This window comes from Sus scrofa, chromosome 7 (genome assembly GCF_054392235.1).
Source record: "Sus scrofa isolate SSC_HxYL_T2T_F1_AM1 chromosome 7, Sscrofa_HxYL_maternal_Yorkshire_Landrace_v2.0, whole genome shotgun sequence".
NCBI classification, from domain to species: Eukaryota; Metazoa; Chordata; class Mammalia; order Artiodactyla; family Suidae; genus Sus; species Sus scrofa.
This window is the reverse complement of record NC_139389.1, coordinates 42,914,263-42,930,417: the sequence shown is the minus strand read 5'-3', so window position 1 is coordinate 42,930,417 and position 16,155 is coordinate 42,914,263. Positions and strand designations below refer to the sequence as shown.

Here is a 16,155-nt window from a genome sequence, read left to right as displayed (position 1 = left end):
TGCTACCATTTTCTTTTTTTTCTTTTTTTTTTTTTTTTTTTTTTTTTGTTGTTGTTGTTGTTGTTGCTATTTCTTGGGCCGCTTCCATGGCATATGGGATGTTCCCAGGCTAGGGGTCGAATCGGAGCTGTAGCCACCGGCCTACGCCAGAGCCACAGCAACTCGGGATCCGAGCCGCGTCTGCAATCTACACCACAGCTCATGGCAACGCCGGATCGTTAACCCACTGAGCAGGGGCAGGGATCGAACCCGCAACCTCATGGTTCCTAGTCGAATTCGTTAACCACTGCACCACAACAGGAACTCCCGCTATCATTTTCTTACATAGCTTCTACAAGATGTGCAGATGAAAGCAGAAGAAAATGTGCAACTCTTATCAGTGAAGGGCTTGTGAATGTTGACTGATGATCACCTTCAAGGCAATTTGACTTAAATGGTACCACCCATGAACTCTAGACCGTAAGGTCAATTTGTCTGGTGCAAATCCAACATCCTCTTCACCAAAATGATATATTTAGACAGGAGCACTACAGAATATTTGGTACAATTACAAGAGTACTCAGAGTTACATGTTTTACTATAGATTTTTTTTTTTCACACTCAACAGGCCACTCTTCAAATTACCTTAAATCAGAATATGGGAGTGGATGCAAACCACTACATTTAGAAGGGATGAACAACAAGTCTTACTATACAGCACAGGAAACTATGTCCAACCTCCTGGGATAATGATGGAAAATAATATTTTAAAAGAATGTGTATACATATATCTATGCACACACACACATATATACACACATATATATGACTGAGTCACTTTGTGATACAGCAGAAATTGGCACAACATCATAAATCAAATACAATTTAATAAAAAAAATTTTAAAGAAAAAAATCAGAATGTGGGATACTTTTAGGGATAGTTTACCAAATGTTTTGATTTTGGGTTTTACATCTTCATCTTTCTTTTCTGCAGCCTCTACCACTGCTAACGCTCCCTCCTTATTGAAAATGTTTCCTCTCTTGGCTATAGAGGCTCAGTTCTTTCTAGGGTCATCTCATGACTCTGGACCACTCCCCAAGCCACTGCTTCTCCACGCCTCCCTCAAATGTAACATCCTTGGCTCTTGTCTATTGTGGGGGATGCCATCTCAACTCCATATCCTAAAGAATCTCAACTCTGTAACTCTAGCTTCAGATTCTCTTGTAACCTCCACACCCATATATCCAAATTCCTATTGGGCATCTCTACTGGATGACATATAAGCTCAAATATGACACTCTTTCATTCAGCAGACATTTAATAAATGACTACTGTGTGTCCAGCTCTGTTGTGACATGGACAAAAATCCCTGTCTTCACAGAGCATACATTCCATACACCTGCAGAGTTCCCCTAGTGATGCAGCAGGTTAAGGATCTGGCATTGTCACTGCTGTGGCTCGGGTTGCTGCTGTGGCATGGGTTCGAACCCTGGCCCAGGAATTCCCACGTGCCACAGGAACAGCCAAAGGGGAAAAAAAGGTATGCATGCATGTTTATGTATTTAAATAAAGTGGTATGAGTCCTTTGGAGAAAATAAAGCAGAGAAAGGAAATAGGCAGTGCTCAGGGATGCAACTGAATATGAGAGCAGGAAAGGCTTCACCTCACATAACATAGAACCAAAGACTTGAAGGAAGTAAGACAGCAAACCATTTAGATACCTAGGGGAAGAACATTCCAGGCAGAGGAAACAGCAAATGAAGAGGGTCTGAGTGAACATTTTTCCCAGTGTGTGCAAGGATCAGTAAGTCTGGATGGAGGGAGTCATGGCAGATGAGATTAAATGGTAGGGGCTGTGCATCTGAGGAAGGATGCTGGCATTTATATGCCACATGTTTCATGGGAGGATTCTGAGCAGCGGAGCATGGCATGATCTGACACAAGTGTTAACTGGTGGCTGACATGAGAATAGACTGAGAGGGGTCGGGGCAATGAGGACACAGGTGGAATGACCAAGAAGAGAGATGGCCACTTGCACCAGGTGGGCAATGGAGTGATGAGCTGTGGTCAAATCTTAGATAGTTTGAGGGCAGAGCCAACATGATTTCCTAACAGGCTGAATGTTGAGTTGCTGCTTCTTAAGATGGAGACTGTTGGAGGAGCAGGTTTAGGGAGTAACAGGAATTTGGTTTGGGACACGTTGAGTTTGAGATCCACCCAGACATCCCTAATTGGATTTAAAAATCTGAATTCAGGGAGTTCCCATTGTGGTGCAGCAGAAATGAATCCGACTAGTATCCACGAGGATGCAGGTTCAATCCCTGGCCTCGCTCAGTGGGTTAAGGTTGCCGTGAGCTGTGTTGTAGGTTGCAGACGCAGCTCGGATCCAGCGTTGCTATGGCTGTGGTGTAGGCCAGCGGTTACAGCTCTGATTCGACCCCTTGCCTGGGAACCTCCATCTGCCATGGGCATGGCCCTAAAAAAAAAGCAAAAATAAAATAAAAATCTGAATTCAGTAGCTCCTCACTTATAGGTGATATCTAAATACACCTCCTCTCTCCTCCCCTTACGGGAGCTGCAAAGAGGTCTATCTGCAATGAGAATTGAGAAGCACATCCCCCTCCCCTCCAGGTGAGAGGTCTGCAAGGAAAGCAGCATCCCCGGGTCTCCTTTAGAGCAAGGTGAGGGAACACTCAGAGAGGAAGCTGAATTTACAGGGGATTTTGCGGATGGCTTCTACGGCACACAGAATGTTGTCAGAGTGGGGAAATTAGGAGATGGGGTCAGAGAAGGGCCATGCGGAATTGATGGGGATTAGTCTCAGGGTGGGAGTCTGGACCTCCTGGTGGTGTATGAGGCAAACTGGGTTCAAGGGCGGGAGGGTCGTGACAGGTCCTGGTGGAGTCTGGGTAGATGGTGTTGATGAGGTAGTGGGCAGTGAAGGAAGAAGGTGTTGGGGATCCCATGAGGAACATACAGAGTCCTGGCAGCATCAGTGAGGTCCTCTAAGGGAAGTGAGTCTGGGATTGACAGATGATCACAACTGGGACAGTGGTATATGGCAGGGTTATAAAATGTGTTCTCCACCATAACTCAAAAAGACCCTGTGCCCCAATGACAGAGGAATAGATAAAGAAGATGTAGTGTATATATACAATGGAATATTATTCAGCCATGAAAAAGAAAGAATGAAATAATGCCATTTGTAGCTGGATGGTCCTAGAGATTGTCATACTAAGTGAAGTAAGTCAGATAGAGAAAGACAAGCATCGTATGATATCACTTACATGTGGAATCTAAAAAAATGATAGAAACAAACTTATTTACAAAACAGAAATAGACTCACAGACTTCAACAAAACATATGGTTACCAAAGGGGAAAGGCTGGGAGGGGGATAAATTAGGAGGTTAGGATTAGCAGATACACACTACCACACCTAAAATAGATAATCAACAAAGACCTACTATACAGCACAGGGAAATCTACTCAGTATTCTGTAATAACCTATACGGAAAAAGAATCTGAAAAAGAAAGGATACGTGGATACATATAACTGAATCCCTTTGCTGTACACCTGAAACTAACACAACATTGTAAATCAACTATAATTCAATAAAAAATAAAAATTAAATTTAAAAAAGAGTGTTCTAACATCAGGTATTCCTAGGAGAGAGTACGTAGAGTGAGAAATAAGAGAGCAAAGATAAAACCCCGAGGAAAGGAAGAACAAAGCCAGAAAGCGTGTTGAAATCAAGCAGCCAGAGAAACAGAATGGAGTGTTGGGGGAAAGGCATATAGAGATTTCAAGAAGGAAGAATGGTGTCTATAAGCAAGAAGTTAAAAGAGACTGAGAATCATGACCAGGTTGATAAGGGGATGGTTATTCATCTTTTTATATGTCTAAGAACACTGATAAATATAATCTCTAGGAGATATTTTAGTCATACCTGATCTCCCCATTCATTAATCACAGGCATATTAATATCATCAATGAATACAGTCATTCTTCTGCCTCCAGGTGGCCCATATGTGCTTCCCATCCGCTTATCCACATAGCTTTCAATTGTTCTCTAGAGAAAAGGAAATGGCTTCTCTTAGGCATTAGATTTCAATCCATCTCTAAAAATGATGAGCCAGCTTTACAGTGTAGGATATAATTTACTTATTTAATATGTGTAAATATTATTCTTAAAATAAATATTGTGAACTTTTAAAAAAGTAAGTTATTGGAACATTAGTCATTAATAATTTTTTGGGTTTTTTTTTGTCTTTTTAGGGCTGCACCCCTGGCATATGGAGGTTCCCAGGTTACGGGTCCAGTCGGAGCTGTAGCCACTGGCCTGCATCACAGCCATAGCAACACAGGATCCAAGCTTCATCTGTGATCTACACCACAGCTCATGGCAACGCGGGAGCCTTAAACCACTTAGCAAGGCCAGGGATCGAACCTGAGCTCTTATGGATGCTAGTCAGATTCGTTCCTGCCGAGCCACGACAGGAACTCTAGTCATTAATGTATATTAAATGCTCCAGAGCTCAGCTTCAGCCTCAATATTATGCCAAAATATGCCTCTTGCATTTGGCTTCAATGTCAGCTTTAGGAAGTTTGAATAGCCGATTGCCAACTGCAACACCAAATCTTTTGAGATACATATACAGTGAGCCCTTCATATCCATAGGTGCCACTTCCTTGGGTTCGACCAACTTTGATCAAAAATAGTCGGGGAGGAGTTCCCATAGTGGCTCAGTGGTTAATGAATCCAACTAGGAACCATGAGGTTTCGGGTTCCATCCCTGGCCTGGCTCAGTGGGTTAGGGATCCGGCGTTGCTGTGAGCCGTGGTGTAGGTTGCAGACGTGGCTTGGATCCGGTGTTGCTGTGTCTCTGGCGTAGGCCGGTTCAGCCCCTCGCCTGGGAACCTCCATATGCCGCAGGAATGGCCCTAGAAAAAGGCAAAAAAAAACAAAAAAAAAAAAAGTCAGGGAAAAAATTCCAGAAAGTCCCAAAAAGCAAAACTTGAATTTGCCTCACATCGGCAACTGTTTACATAGCACTTACATTGTATTTACACAGAATTTACATTGTATTAGGTCGTATAAGGAATCTAGAGATGATTTAAAATACACAGGAGGATGTGCGTAGGTTATATGCAAATACTACCCATTTTATAAAAAATAGAGAATCCATCCATTTTGGTATCTGCAGGAGTCCTGAAACCAAACCCCCATGGGATACTGGGAGACAACTGCACAGAAGGATGCTTTATTTGCAGACATATTCTATTGCACCCACTGCTATGACATATTTAACATGTTGATTACGACAGCAAAATGATGAGTTTTACCTGAAACATCATCGGTTCTGTGGCAGATGAAAAGTTGAGACTTTTAGATAACTGTATTTCAGGATCATATTTTTTCAAGTAGGCCTTAATCATTACAGTTTTCGCAGTTCCCTGCTCTCCTGTGAGCAAAACGGCCTGCAATCATAGGGCAATCATGTTAAAAGGTGTGATAAAATGTTTAATTTTAAATATATGAAGGTTTCAGTACCCATTCTTTCATTCTATAAATTAATACAACTAATTTTAATTACTTTTAAGAATTAGACCTACACCAAAATAAATTCTAGTTGAATTAAAGATTTACATGTAAAATGTATGCTATACATTTGCTGGAAAAGGAGTTCTTGTAGTGATTCAGTGGGTTAAGGACCCAGTGTTGTCTCCTTGAGGATACAGGTTCAATCCCTGGCCTTGCTCAGTGGGTTAAGGATCTGGTGTTGCTGCAAGCTGCAGCATAGGCCTCAGCTGCAACTCCAGTTCGACCCCTAGCCCGGGAACTTCCATATGCCACAGGTGCAGCCACTAAAAATAAATAAGTGCTGGAAGGAAATGTGGGTGAGTAGTCACAAGACTGTGAGAAGGACTTTTTGAGCAGATACCAACTCTCCTTAGCAAGTTCAAGGACAATAGTGTCAGAGTGTATCCTGGGACCTGGAGTTCTTTTGCCAAAAAGGTTTCCCTGAAATGACACTAGCTCCAGCCTCTTGTGCTGGAATTTAATTTTTCCATCTGTAGTTGTGAAAAGGAATGTGTTTCTGACATGATTTGCACTCATCTAAGAAACCGTCAAACTTACTTTATGTTGTTTTGCAATGGTGTCTATCAAAAAGTTTGTTCTAACGTTGTCAACATTTGGAACCAAAATTGATGAATATTCTGGAACACTGTCAGTTGGATAATAATATGGTTGAACTTTCTTACTCCAGTGCTCCCAATCACCTGTATAATAATTAAAAATGACCTTAATAAAACTTCATTCTTCAAAAGCTATCTGACAATATGAAAATACAAGTGCTTAAAACAATCAACAGAAATATACATTTTAAATATTTCAGTAAGACATGTTAACATATCTGCTTATCTAACCTATTTAGCATTTGATAATTTAAATTTGTTTTTGCTGCTTTACAAAGTCTGTTTTAAATTGAAAATTATTTGGGGAGTTTTCTTGTGGATTAAGGATCCAGTATTGTCACTGAAACAGCCTGGATCACTGCTGTGGCAAGGTTTGATTCCTAGCCCAGGAACTTCCACATGCCATGGGCATAGCCAAAAATTAAATAAAATAAACTGCCAACTATTTATCTAGAGAGATCTGGTTTGGAATGGAATTAAAACCAATGACATGTTTAGTATCTAGCAGGAAAACCACATCAACTAAAAGGATGGGAAAGACCAAAAAAGAGGTAACAGACAACCAGACAGAGAATGTTTGCCATGAGAAACGGGAAAAATATATCTGGTCCTAAAAACTCGTGTAATAGAGCACCCAGATTTCTGACTTATAGTAACTACTAATTTACTGACTGAAGTTATTGTTATAATACTTACTATAAGCGCATTTCATCCATTCTAAGAAAAATATTTTATTTACATTTTAGCATTTCTGGAATGCACCTTTCAATCTATCATGTCTTAGAATCCCTGCTGGCTTTGCAACCTTGGTCAGAGATGTTCATATGGTTACCATTTAAACTGAGCTACTTGCATTGTGGGTTTTGCATACTTGAGCTTAACTGCCATCTTAAATGTCTACCGAAAGATATCACGATGCAGAATTTCCCCCTCCCAAAAGTTACTGTGTACACAGACTGCATGAGGAGAATCAGAGGAGCATCTTTGACAGTGGCAGAGCAAATATCCATCATTGGAGGAATCACCTCAGCTTCAACTTTTCCTTGCAAATTATGGAGTCATACGGGAAGTAAATGCTTAACTTTTAAGAAACTGCCAAACTCTTTTCCAAAGTGGCTGTACACTGTGTTACCACTGTGTAGTGAGCAAAGTGGCTCTCCCATTGTGCAGTCTCTGGGAGCTCCTGCTGTTCCACAGTCTAGCCAATATTTGGTATGATCAACCTTTCCATTTTATCCATTACATTAATTAGAATTTAGTCATTCTACTGGCTGTGTAATGATATCCCATCATAATTCTAATTTGCATTTCCCTGATGACCAATGACACTGAATATCTTTTCATGTGCTTTTTTTTTTTACCATTCATAAAATCTTCTTTAGTGACGCATCTATTTATTTATTGGCCATTTCAAAAAATGTGGTTTGGCTATCTACTTATTATTGAATTCAAGTGTTCTTTATGTATTCCGAATAAAATTATTTTATTGGATATACATTTTTCAAGTATTTCTTCCTCTTCTGTAGCTGGGATGGGACCTGTGATTTTCTAGGGACTTTTAAACAGATTTTAATTTTAATGAAATCAGCTCATGTGAGTGCTCCAACTTTGTTTTTAAAAAATTGATCTAGGTTGGAGTTCCTGTTGTGGCTCAGTGGTAACAAACCTAACTAGTATCCATGAGGATGCAGATCTGATCCCTGGCCTCGCTCAGTGGCAGTGGGTTAAGGATCCAGCATTGCCGTGAGCTTGGGTGTAAGTTGCAGAAGCAGCTCAGATCCCACACTGCTGTGGCTCTGGTGTAGGCTGGCAGCTGCAGCTTCGATTCAACCTGTAGCCTGGGAACTTCCATATGCCATAGATGCGGCCCTAAAAAAAAGCAAAAACCCTAAAATTAAAATTAAAAAAATAAAAATAGATCTAGGGAGTTTCCACTGTGGCACAACGGGATCAGCAGTGACTTGGGAACACTAAGAGGCAGATTGGATCCCCAGCTCACTTAACAATGGGTTAAGGATCTGGCATTGCCACAGCTGTGGCTTAAATCATTACTGCAGTTTGGATCTGATCCCTTGGCCCAGGAAATCCATAAGCCACGGGGCAGCCAAAAGCGAAAAAAAAAAAAAAAAAAATTACTTCATTATTCTAAGTCTCTTGCATTTCCATAAAATCTTATAATTCACTTCTAAATTTCAACCAAAAGAAGCCTATTGGGAGTTCCCGTGGTGGTGCAGTGGTTAACGAATCCGACTAGGAACCATGAGGTTGCGGGTTCGGTCCCTGCCCTTGCTCAGTGGGTTAACGATCCGGCGTTGCCGTGAGCTGTGGTGTAGGTTGCAGACGCGGCTCGGATCCCGCGTTGCTGTGGCTCTGGCGTAGGCCGGTGGCTACAGCTCTGATTCGACCCCTAGCCTGGGAACCTCCATATGCCGCAGGAGCGGCCCAAGAAATAGCAAAAAGACCAAAAAAAAAAAAAAAAAAAGAAGCCTATTGGGATTTACTATGATTGCAATGAATTTATAGATCAATTTAGAGGGAAAAAACATCTTCATAATATTGAGTTTTCTGATTCATAAACATGATTTTTCTTTCCATTTATCTAAGGCTTCTTTAATTTCTCTCAGCAGTTTTATAGTTTTTTGTATACAGATCTTACACATATTTTGTTAAATTTATCCATACATATTTCATTTTTTGAATGCCATTTTAAATGATATATTAAAATTTCAATTTCCAATTGTTTTTATGAGCATGCAGAAATACAATTCATTATCATACATTGTCTTTTCATTCTGTAACCTTGCTAAACTCATTTACTAGTTCTAATAACTTTTTTGAGGATGGCTGTATTATCTGCAGATAAAGAGAGATTTATTTGTTCTTTTCCAGTCTGCAGATATTTCATTTGTTTGTGTTTATTTATTGCCTTATTACACTGGCTAGAACCTCTATTACAATGTTGAATAGAGTGGTGAGAAAGAATATTCTTGTATTATTCCTGATCTTGGGAAGAAAGTATCAAATTTTTTTAGTATATATAGGGATATATATATATTTAGGATATCTATTTCTTCTTGAAAAGGTATGGTCATATGTGTCTTTCAAAGAATGTATCCATTTCATCTGCATTATCAAATGCATTTTCATAACACTGCTTCTAATATTCACTTACAAATGTTTTTTTTTAGAGCCACGCCCACGGCATATGGAGGTTCCCAGGCTAGGGGTCAAATCAGAGCTGTTGCTGCCAGCCTACACCAGAGCCACAGCAACGCCAGATCTGAGCTGTGTCTGCGACCCACACCACAGCTCACGGCAACACTGGATCCTTAACCCACTGAGCAAGGCCAGGGATCAAACCCGCAACCTCATGGTTCCCAGTCGGATTTGTTAACCACCTCGCCACGATGGGAACTCCCATTTATAATTTTTTTAAATGTCTATAGGGTCTGTAGTAGTGTTCCCTCTTTCATTCTGGACCATGGTAATTTATGCCTTTTTTTTCCTGATATCTCTGGCAACAGATTTATCAATTTTATTGATCTTTTCAAAGAACCATCTTTTGGTCGGCTCTGGATTCTAAGAAAATTCATATCTAGATTAAAGAATGCATCAGATTGTTAGTTTGGATTTTGAATTAGAGCTCCTTTTTATCATTCCAAATCTTTAACAGCATCTCATCACATGTTGTAGAATTATTAGCCATTCCGGTTAAAGACGGCCAGCTAAAAAAACTTACTTACCTCAGTCTCTTTTTATAAAGGTCCTTTAAAATACAAACTTTCACTTCATCCCCATTTTCAGCATGATTCTCCTACCTTCAAATGTACCCGGTGTGCCCCCGGTCCAGCAACCCTATGTTTTACACTCCTTGGAAAGATGGCCTGGAGGTCTGTTTCTCATACAGACTTACAAGCAGCTTTCCTGGCTTTTTGCCTCCACCTTCACTCCAGTTCCCAATGCCTGACCCTCTGAAGGTTCTGTGATATATATGACATTGCTTCTGAACTTACTATGGGTTTAGGATTTTTTTTTTTTTTTTTTTTTTGTCTTTTTGCCATTTCTTGGGCCGCTCCTGTGGCATATGGAGGTTCCCAGGCTAGGGGTCTAATCGGAGCTGTAGCCGCCAGCCCAGGCCAGAGCCACAGCAACGAGGGATCCGAGCCACGTCTGCCACCTACACCACAGCTCACGGCAACGCCGGATCATTAACCCACTGAGCAAGGGCAGGGACCGAACCCGCAACCTCATGGTTCCTAGTCAGATTCGTTAACCACTGCGCCACGACGGGAACTCCGGGTTTAGGATTTACTTTCTGCCCAGTGTGCTACATCAGCTGCCACTTACCTTCCTGCTTTCTTGATTTCAAAATGCTGTTTATGCCATCTCCTTTCCTAGTCTACTCATTTTGTAATTTATGCACTAAAACCATTAAAACACCAACAAAACTACCTTTGCTGTTTGAGGGTTCAGGGAAGAGGCAAAGGCAAATAGAGTTCTGGGGAAGCACGGCATTTTCTCCTCTGGGGCTTAGAAGAATTGGGAACAAGGCTCTGGATAAAGGCACCAAGCTCAAGGGCATTTCTTTCAGGGAGAGGTGAGCTGGGCCCTGTCACACATGGAAGGCTGGGGGCTTGAGATGACAGCACTGGACTCGCAGCTTGCTGAGTCTGGTATCTCTAAGTAGGACCCATCTGCTTGGTTCATTCTCTATATATGCTGACATTTCCAACAGAGAAGTAGGACTGATCTGTCATGTGCATCACCATGCTTTGCATCATGAAGAGCCTGTGTTCTCTACACTGCTCCCCTTCCTCTTCAAGCACTAGAAAATAATGATGTAAAAGGTACTGCTAACTTATTTATGTCAGATTTCACTTAGGCCACTGGAAAAGAAGTCAAGAATCTCTGTAACATTTCCCAGCGCAGCCAACATACAAAAATCCTACTATTCTTTGCACATGTGCCCTTTAAAATGATATTAACAATTATGTCATTCACGAGTGGTCTAATATTTCCCCATGGAAGAGTTTATGGAAGTTTATGCTTTTCCCTTTTTTTTTCCCCAATGGCCATACCCATGGCACATGGAAGTTCCTGGGCCAGGGACTGAATCTGAGCCTCAGCTGTGACCTACACCATAGCTGCGGCAATGCCAGATCCTAACCCACTGCACTGGGCCTGGATTGAACCCATGCCTCTACAGCAATCTGCCATCAAGCTGAGTGGCCTTGAGAGTAGACCAAATGAATAAGGGAAGCTGGGGCTACAGAAAAGCACAGCAAGGAGCTGGTGGCGAGCAGGAAATCTAGGGTTGGTGAGCCAGGGCAGTTGCATTCTTAACCCACTGTGTCACAGCGGGAACTCCTGTTTTTCCCATTTTAAAAACACATCATTTAATTTCAGATATAAGTTACCAGGCTTACCATAATCCGTAACATAAAACTCATACATGGTTTGATTCGTGCCCTTAGGTATTTCTGGTAAGTCTAACTTGCTTTTGTGACTTCGCATAAAGGCTTCAAGTTTGTCTCTGCTCTCTAGTTCCAGAAGGGCTCCTAAACTCCACATTAGACCAAACACAAACAATTTATGAAGATGTTCGACACATGAAATGCCACCTTCTTCTTTGGAGGGGATTAGACCTTCCAGGAGATTGAGAGACTGAAAATATTTAAAATACAATAAAATAAATGTTTCCATTTAGGTTTTTTTTTTAAATCGACATTTTTAAGTGATCTTAAACTTAAAAGAAGGAGAGAAAGAGAGAAGGAAACAAATATATCTCCAGAAACTGCTGATCAGTGTCCTACAGCCAACAGTATTGAGCAGGAAAGCTGTCCTGCCTCAGGCAGGCTGCGTGGTCTGGCGGAAAGGACACACGTCTGGAGGTGTGGTTTCTACCCCCAGCTCATGCCGCTACTGTCTCTGAGTCTCAGCTTCCTGACCTGAGAGAAAAAGGCCTAGGCTCTGTGTTTCCTAAGGCAGTTTCTAAACTTGGGTTGCTCCAAATTTTCTAGACCAAAAATTGTATTTCTTTTTTACATGTGGCAAAGCTCAGCAAACTGTGGCCCTAGGGGCCAGCCAACTTGTTTGGTGAATAAAGTTTCACCAAAACACAGCCGTGCTCATTCATTGTGTCTGGCCGCTTCTGCAATACAATAGCAGAGCTGACAGAGAGTTGTGCAAAGCCGAAAACATTAACTAGTTGCTCCTTTAAGAAAAAGGGTGCCAACCCCCACAGGGCATCAGAAAGAAATGGACCTTCCAAAACAAAATTATTTCAAGGTGAGATTTTTCACTTGCAATTGGGCCTTATTTCTAAGCTACCCATCCTCCCTCACTGACGTCCTTTACACTAAGAGAGAATCAAAGCCCTAGAAGGGATAATTTGAGATCACTTATGGGCCAGAATCAGGAGGGCCTTTGAAAAATCTGTGATTCGTTCTGTTACTTCCAAAGCCTAATAAGGAAAACTGAGTGTGTGTGTGTGTGTGTGTGGTGGGGGATGATGTTACAAACCACTCAGAAAGGCTCTCCCTATCTGATACACAGTGAATTTGCAAAGCCAAGACCACCACCCCAGGTTTCCTGCTCGCCACCAGTTCCTTGCTGCACTTTTCTATAGCCCTGCCAGCTTCCCTTGTTCATTTCGTCCACTCCCAAGCTGGGAAGGCCACTCCGCGTGACGGCGGGAGAGATAGTTCATGCCTGTCCCCCTCTAGGCGCCCTGGGAAGTGAAACTCATGAAGAGATGGCAGTAAGAGCATCGGTGAGACCTTAATAGGAATCAAACTTCCCAGAGCCTTCACTGCCATGTCACAAAACGATTTCTATGGCCTGTGAGAATTTTCCATTTCAAAAGTCTCTAAACTGCAACCCAACAGGGGGGGAACGTCTCAAATCTAAGTAGTGAGGGTACAGGGGAAGAAAAATCTTACTTGCACAATATAGTTGCACTCTAAGAGCTGCATTTTTGGATTGAGGTTCAGTTTCATGAATGTATGGATATCCTCGAATATTTTATCATACAGGGTTAGGAAAACGGTTGCTTCCTGTGTAGTACGCTTCTTCAACCATGCCTTCAAAAGAAACAGAGTCTCTGTTTATCAAGAGAGTGAAGCACGGAAAGACCCGGAATGTGCTTCTGTGGGTCTCCGTGCTCACCTGCAGTATGGGTCTCCAGCTGAGAGCAGAGCTGCTGATGTAGACCATGCCCATCCTAGAAACCGTGGCCGGAGAGGCGTTCTCAATATTGTGGACCTCAAACAAAAGCTTACAGGTAGGGGCCATGGGGATGCGATCTCCGTTGGCCAGCGTGAGGGTTTTGTTGTCGTCCAACACGGAATTTAAGTTCTCGATCCAAATGGCATCGACGGGACCATCTAAAATGAGGAAAATGTTTTCGCCTGCCCAAAATTAAAACAGAATATCAGTTTTCACCTGCAGATAATCAAAACAGAAAATTAAACAAACGTTGTGCTCTTCATGAATGGGTGGGCGGGGGGGAGCACACACAAAAAGAGTTTATGTGTACCTTTTTTAGCTTTTAACGTTTTTCTCCACAAAGTAGAAAAAATCCCATCTGTCCAGTCATTGGTAGCCGTGTCCAGCCGGCCAAACATCTGAGGTGCTGTAATAGCTTTTGGATTCATTCTCATTTCTCTGTGAGGCCTCCCGCACTCTGTTAATGCCTTCATCAGGATCGTTATCACCGAGGTCTTCCCAGAACCACTGGGCCCGAGAGTCATCAAGCCATGCCGTACCAGAGATGTCTCATATAACTACACCATGAAACAATCAATTACAAGTTACAAAAATGTAACTTATGAGTCTCTTGCCAACATTCATGGAAGTGATGTGCGGAAATTTTTTTTTTTTTTGGTCTTTTTGCTATTTCTTTGGGCCGCTCCCGTGGCATATGAAGGTTCTCAGGCTAGGGGTCCAATCAGAGCTGTAGCCACCGGCCTACGCCAGAGCCACAGCAACAAGGGATCCGAGCCGCATCTGCAACCTACACCGAAGCTCACGGCAACGCTGGATGGTTAACCCACTGAGCAAGGGCAGGGACTGAACCGGCAACCTCATGGTTTCTAGTCGGATTCGTTAACCACTGCGCCACGATGGGAACTCCCGGAAATTTTTAAAAGCCTTAATTAAACGCTTCATTAAAGTAACTAGTTCACTATTTAAAAGATGAGAACATGCCCCCCCAAAATGTTCTTTTGTTTTATTAGAAGTGGATAGCAAACTGACACGTTATAGAACGATATGTGATAAAGTAATGACAATGTGGAACTTTAATTACATTTTGGAAATAATTAATTCAGGATCTAGTTTTTGTTTCTCAAACTACTATTTTTTGTGATTTCGGTGTGCTGATTTTGTGATTTCGGTGTAAAAGCCTTTTTTGTATCCAATGTGATGCTATCTCCCCCTGGTGGTGGAAAGCAGCAATACACCCATCACAGCCGAGACCCAAGTTACACATCCCTCTTTCTCATTCCCTGGAAGCACAGCTTGAGATGAGGAATCCTGGTGCAAGTGAGTGCTCCAAGGAGAAACTGATAAGGGAGTGAAGGAAGCGGAACAGGAAAGGGAAAAAGTCAAGCAAGGTGTGACTGGGACAAAAATCCTGTAGAGAGCAGACTTAAGACTGACTCCATGAGTCACTCTGGACTATGAGTTACACTCCATCATCCAAAAGTCCTTAACTAAGGAGGTGTTGTTTTGGGGTGGGAGTGGGAAGTACACTCCCAGGCACCATCTGTGCTTTGTGCCTTCCAAAAAAGTGGCACCTGTCTTTGCAGGGAGTGTGGGCTCCTGGAACCACACAGAAGCCAGGAAAGGGGCACATTATATACAATAAAAGAGATTCAAGGTGATGCCCTAAGAACACAGACAGTGTCTGTTACAATATCCTACCTATTCTTTTCTTAATAAAAATAACAAGTCAAAGATCTCACAGTGGATCAGAGGTAGAATCTGAGTTATTCTAACATTTTAGATAGAAATGTACTGGATTAATGTAATCCATTAATTTAAAAGCAAGAGGAGTTCCTGTCGTAGCGCAGTGGTTAACGAATCCGACTAGGAACCATGAGTTGCGGGTTCGATCCCTGGCCTTACTCAGTGAGCTGTGGTGTAGGTTGCAGACGCGGCTCGGATCCCGTGTTGCTGTGGCTGTGGTGTAGGCCGGCAGCTACAGCTCTGATTCGACCCCTAGCCTGGGAACCTCCATATGCCGCAGGAGCAGCCCTAGAAAACACAAAAAGACAAAAAAAAAAAAAAAAAAAAAAAAAAAAGGCAAGAGAGGCACTGGCCATAACATTATATTCAAGAGTAATGTTATTGACATTCAATAAGAACACAATATTCTAGTCCCCCACTCAATGACATGGCTAGGATTTCAGTACACAGTATACTATGTGAGTATCATGTGTAAAATGATGTTTTCTCAGATTTTTAAAAAAATGTTTAATGATCTCCAATGCACAGACAATGAAAAGTACTTTAACATTTCCACATATGGTTCCTTATAAGATTTGCATCTGTCTCACATGCTTGCACTGCTTATACTCTGCCAAGGAGAGTAAGGTGGGGTAAGAATCATTACTTTCTGGAGTTCTCTTGTGGTGCAGCAGGTTAAGGATCTGGCATTGTCACTGCAGTGGCTTGGGTCACTGCTGTGATGTGGGTTCAATCTCTGGCTCAGGAACTTCCACATGCTGCAGGAACAGCCAAGGAAAAAAGTTTGCTATCATTATTTGTATCATTATCTACTGTATAGCACAGGGAACTATATCCAATTTCCTGGGATAGACCATGATATAGAACATAAAAAAGAATGTATATATTTGTATGACTGAGTCACTTGGCTGTACAGCAGAAATTGGTACAACACTGTAATCAACTATACTTTATTTATTTATTGTCTTTTGTCGTTTTAGGGCCACACCAATGGTATATGGAGGT

The 16,155-nt window shown here is 41.9% G+C and overlaps 1 protein-coding gene across 1 annotated transcript in view; it reads right to left on the bottom strand.

Annotated features, from left to right (window-relative positions):
* Positions 1–16,155, bottom strand: part of DNAH8 (dynein axonemal heavy chain 8) — a 297,717-nt gene that overhangs the window by 131,615 nt on the left and 149,947 nt on the right. Inside the window, exons 50-56 of the mRNA XM_084967979.1 lie at positions 13,718–13,964; positions 13,348–13,589; positions 13,122–13,262; positions 11,607–11,844; positions 6,122–6,264; positions 5,326–5,460; positions 3,929–4,051 (exon numbers count right to left, since the gene is read on the bottom strand). Of these exons, the coding sequence (XP_084824105.1) occupies positions 3,929–4,051; positions 5,326–5,460; positions 6,122–6,264; positions 11,607–11,844; positions 13,122–13,262; positions 13,348–13,589; positions 13,718–13,964 (1,269 nt within the window). The remainder of the gene's footprint in view (positions 1–3,928; positions 4,052–5,325; positions 5,461–6,121; positions 6,265–11,606; positions 11,845–13,121; positions 13,263–13,347; positions 13,590–13,717; positions 13,965–16,155) is intronic.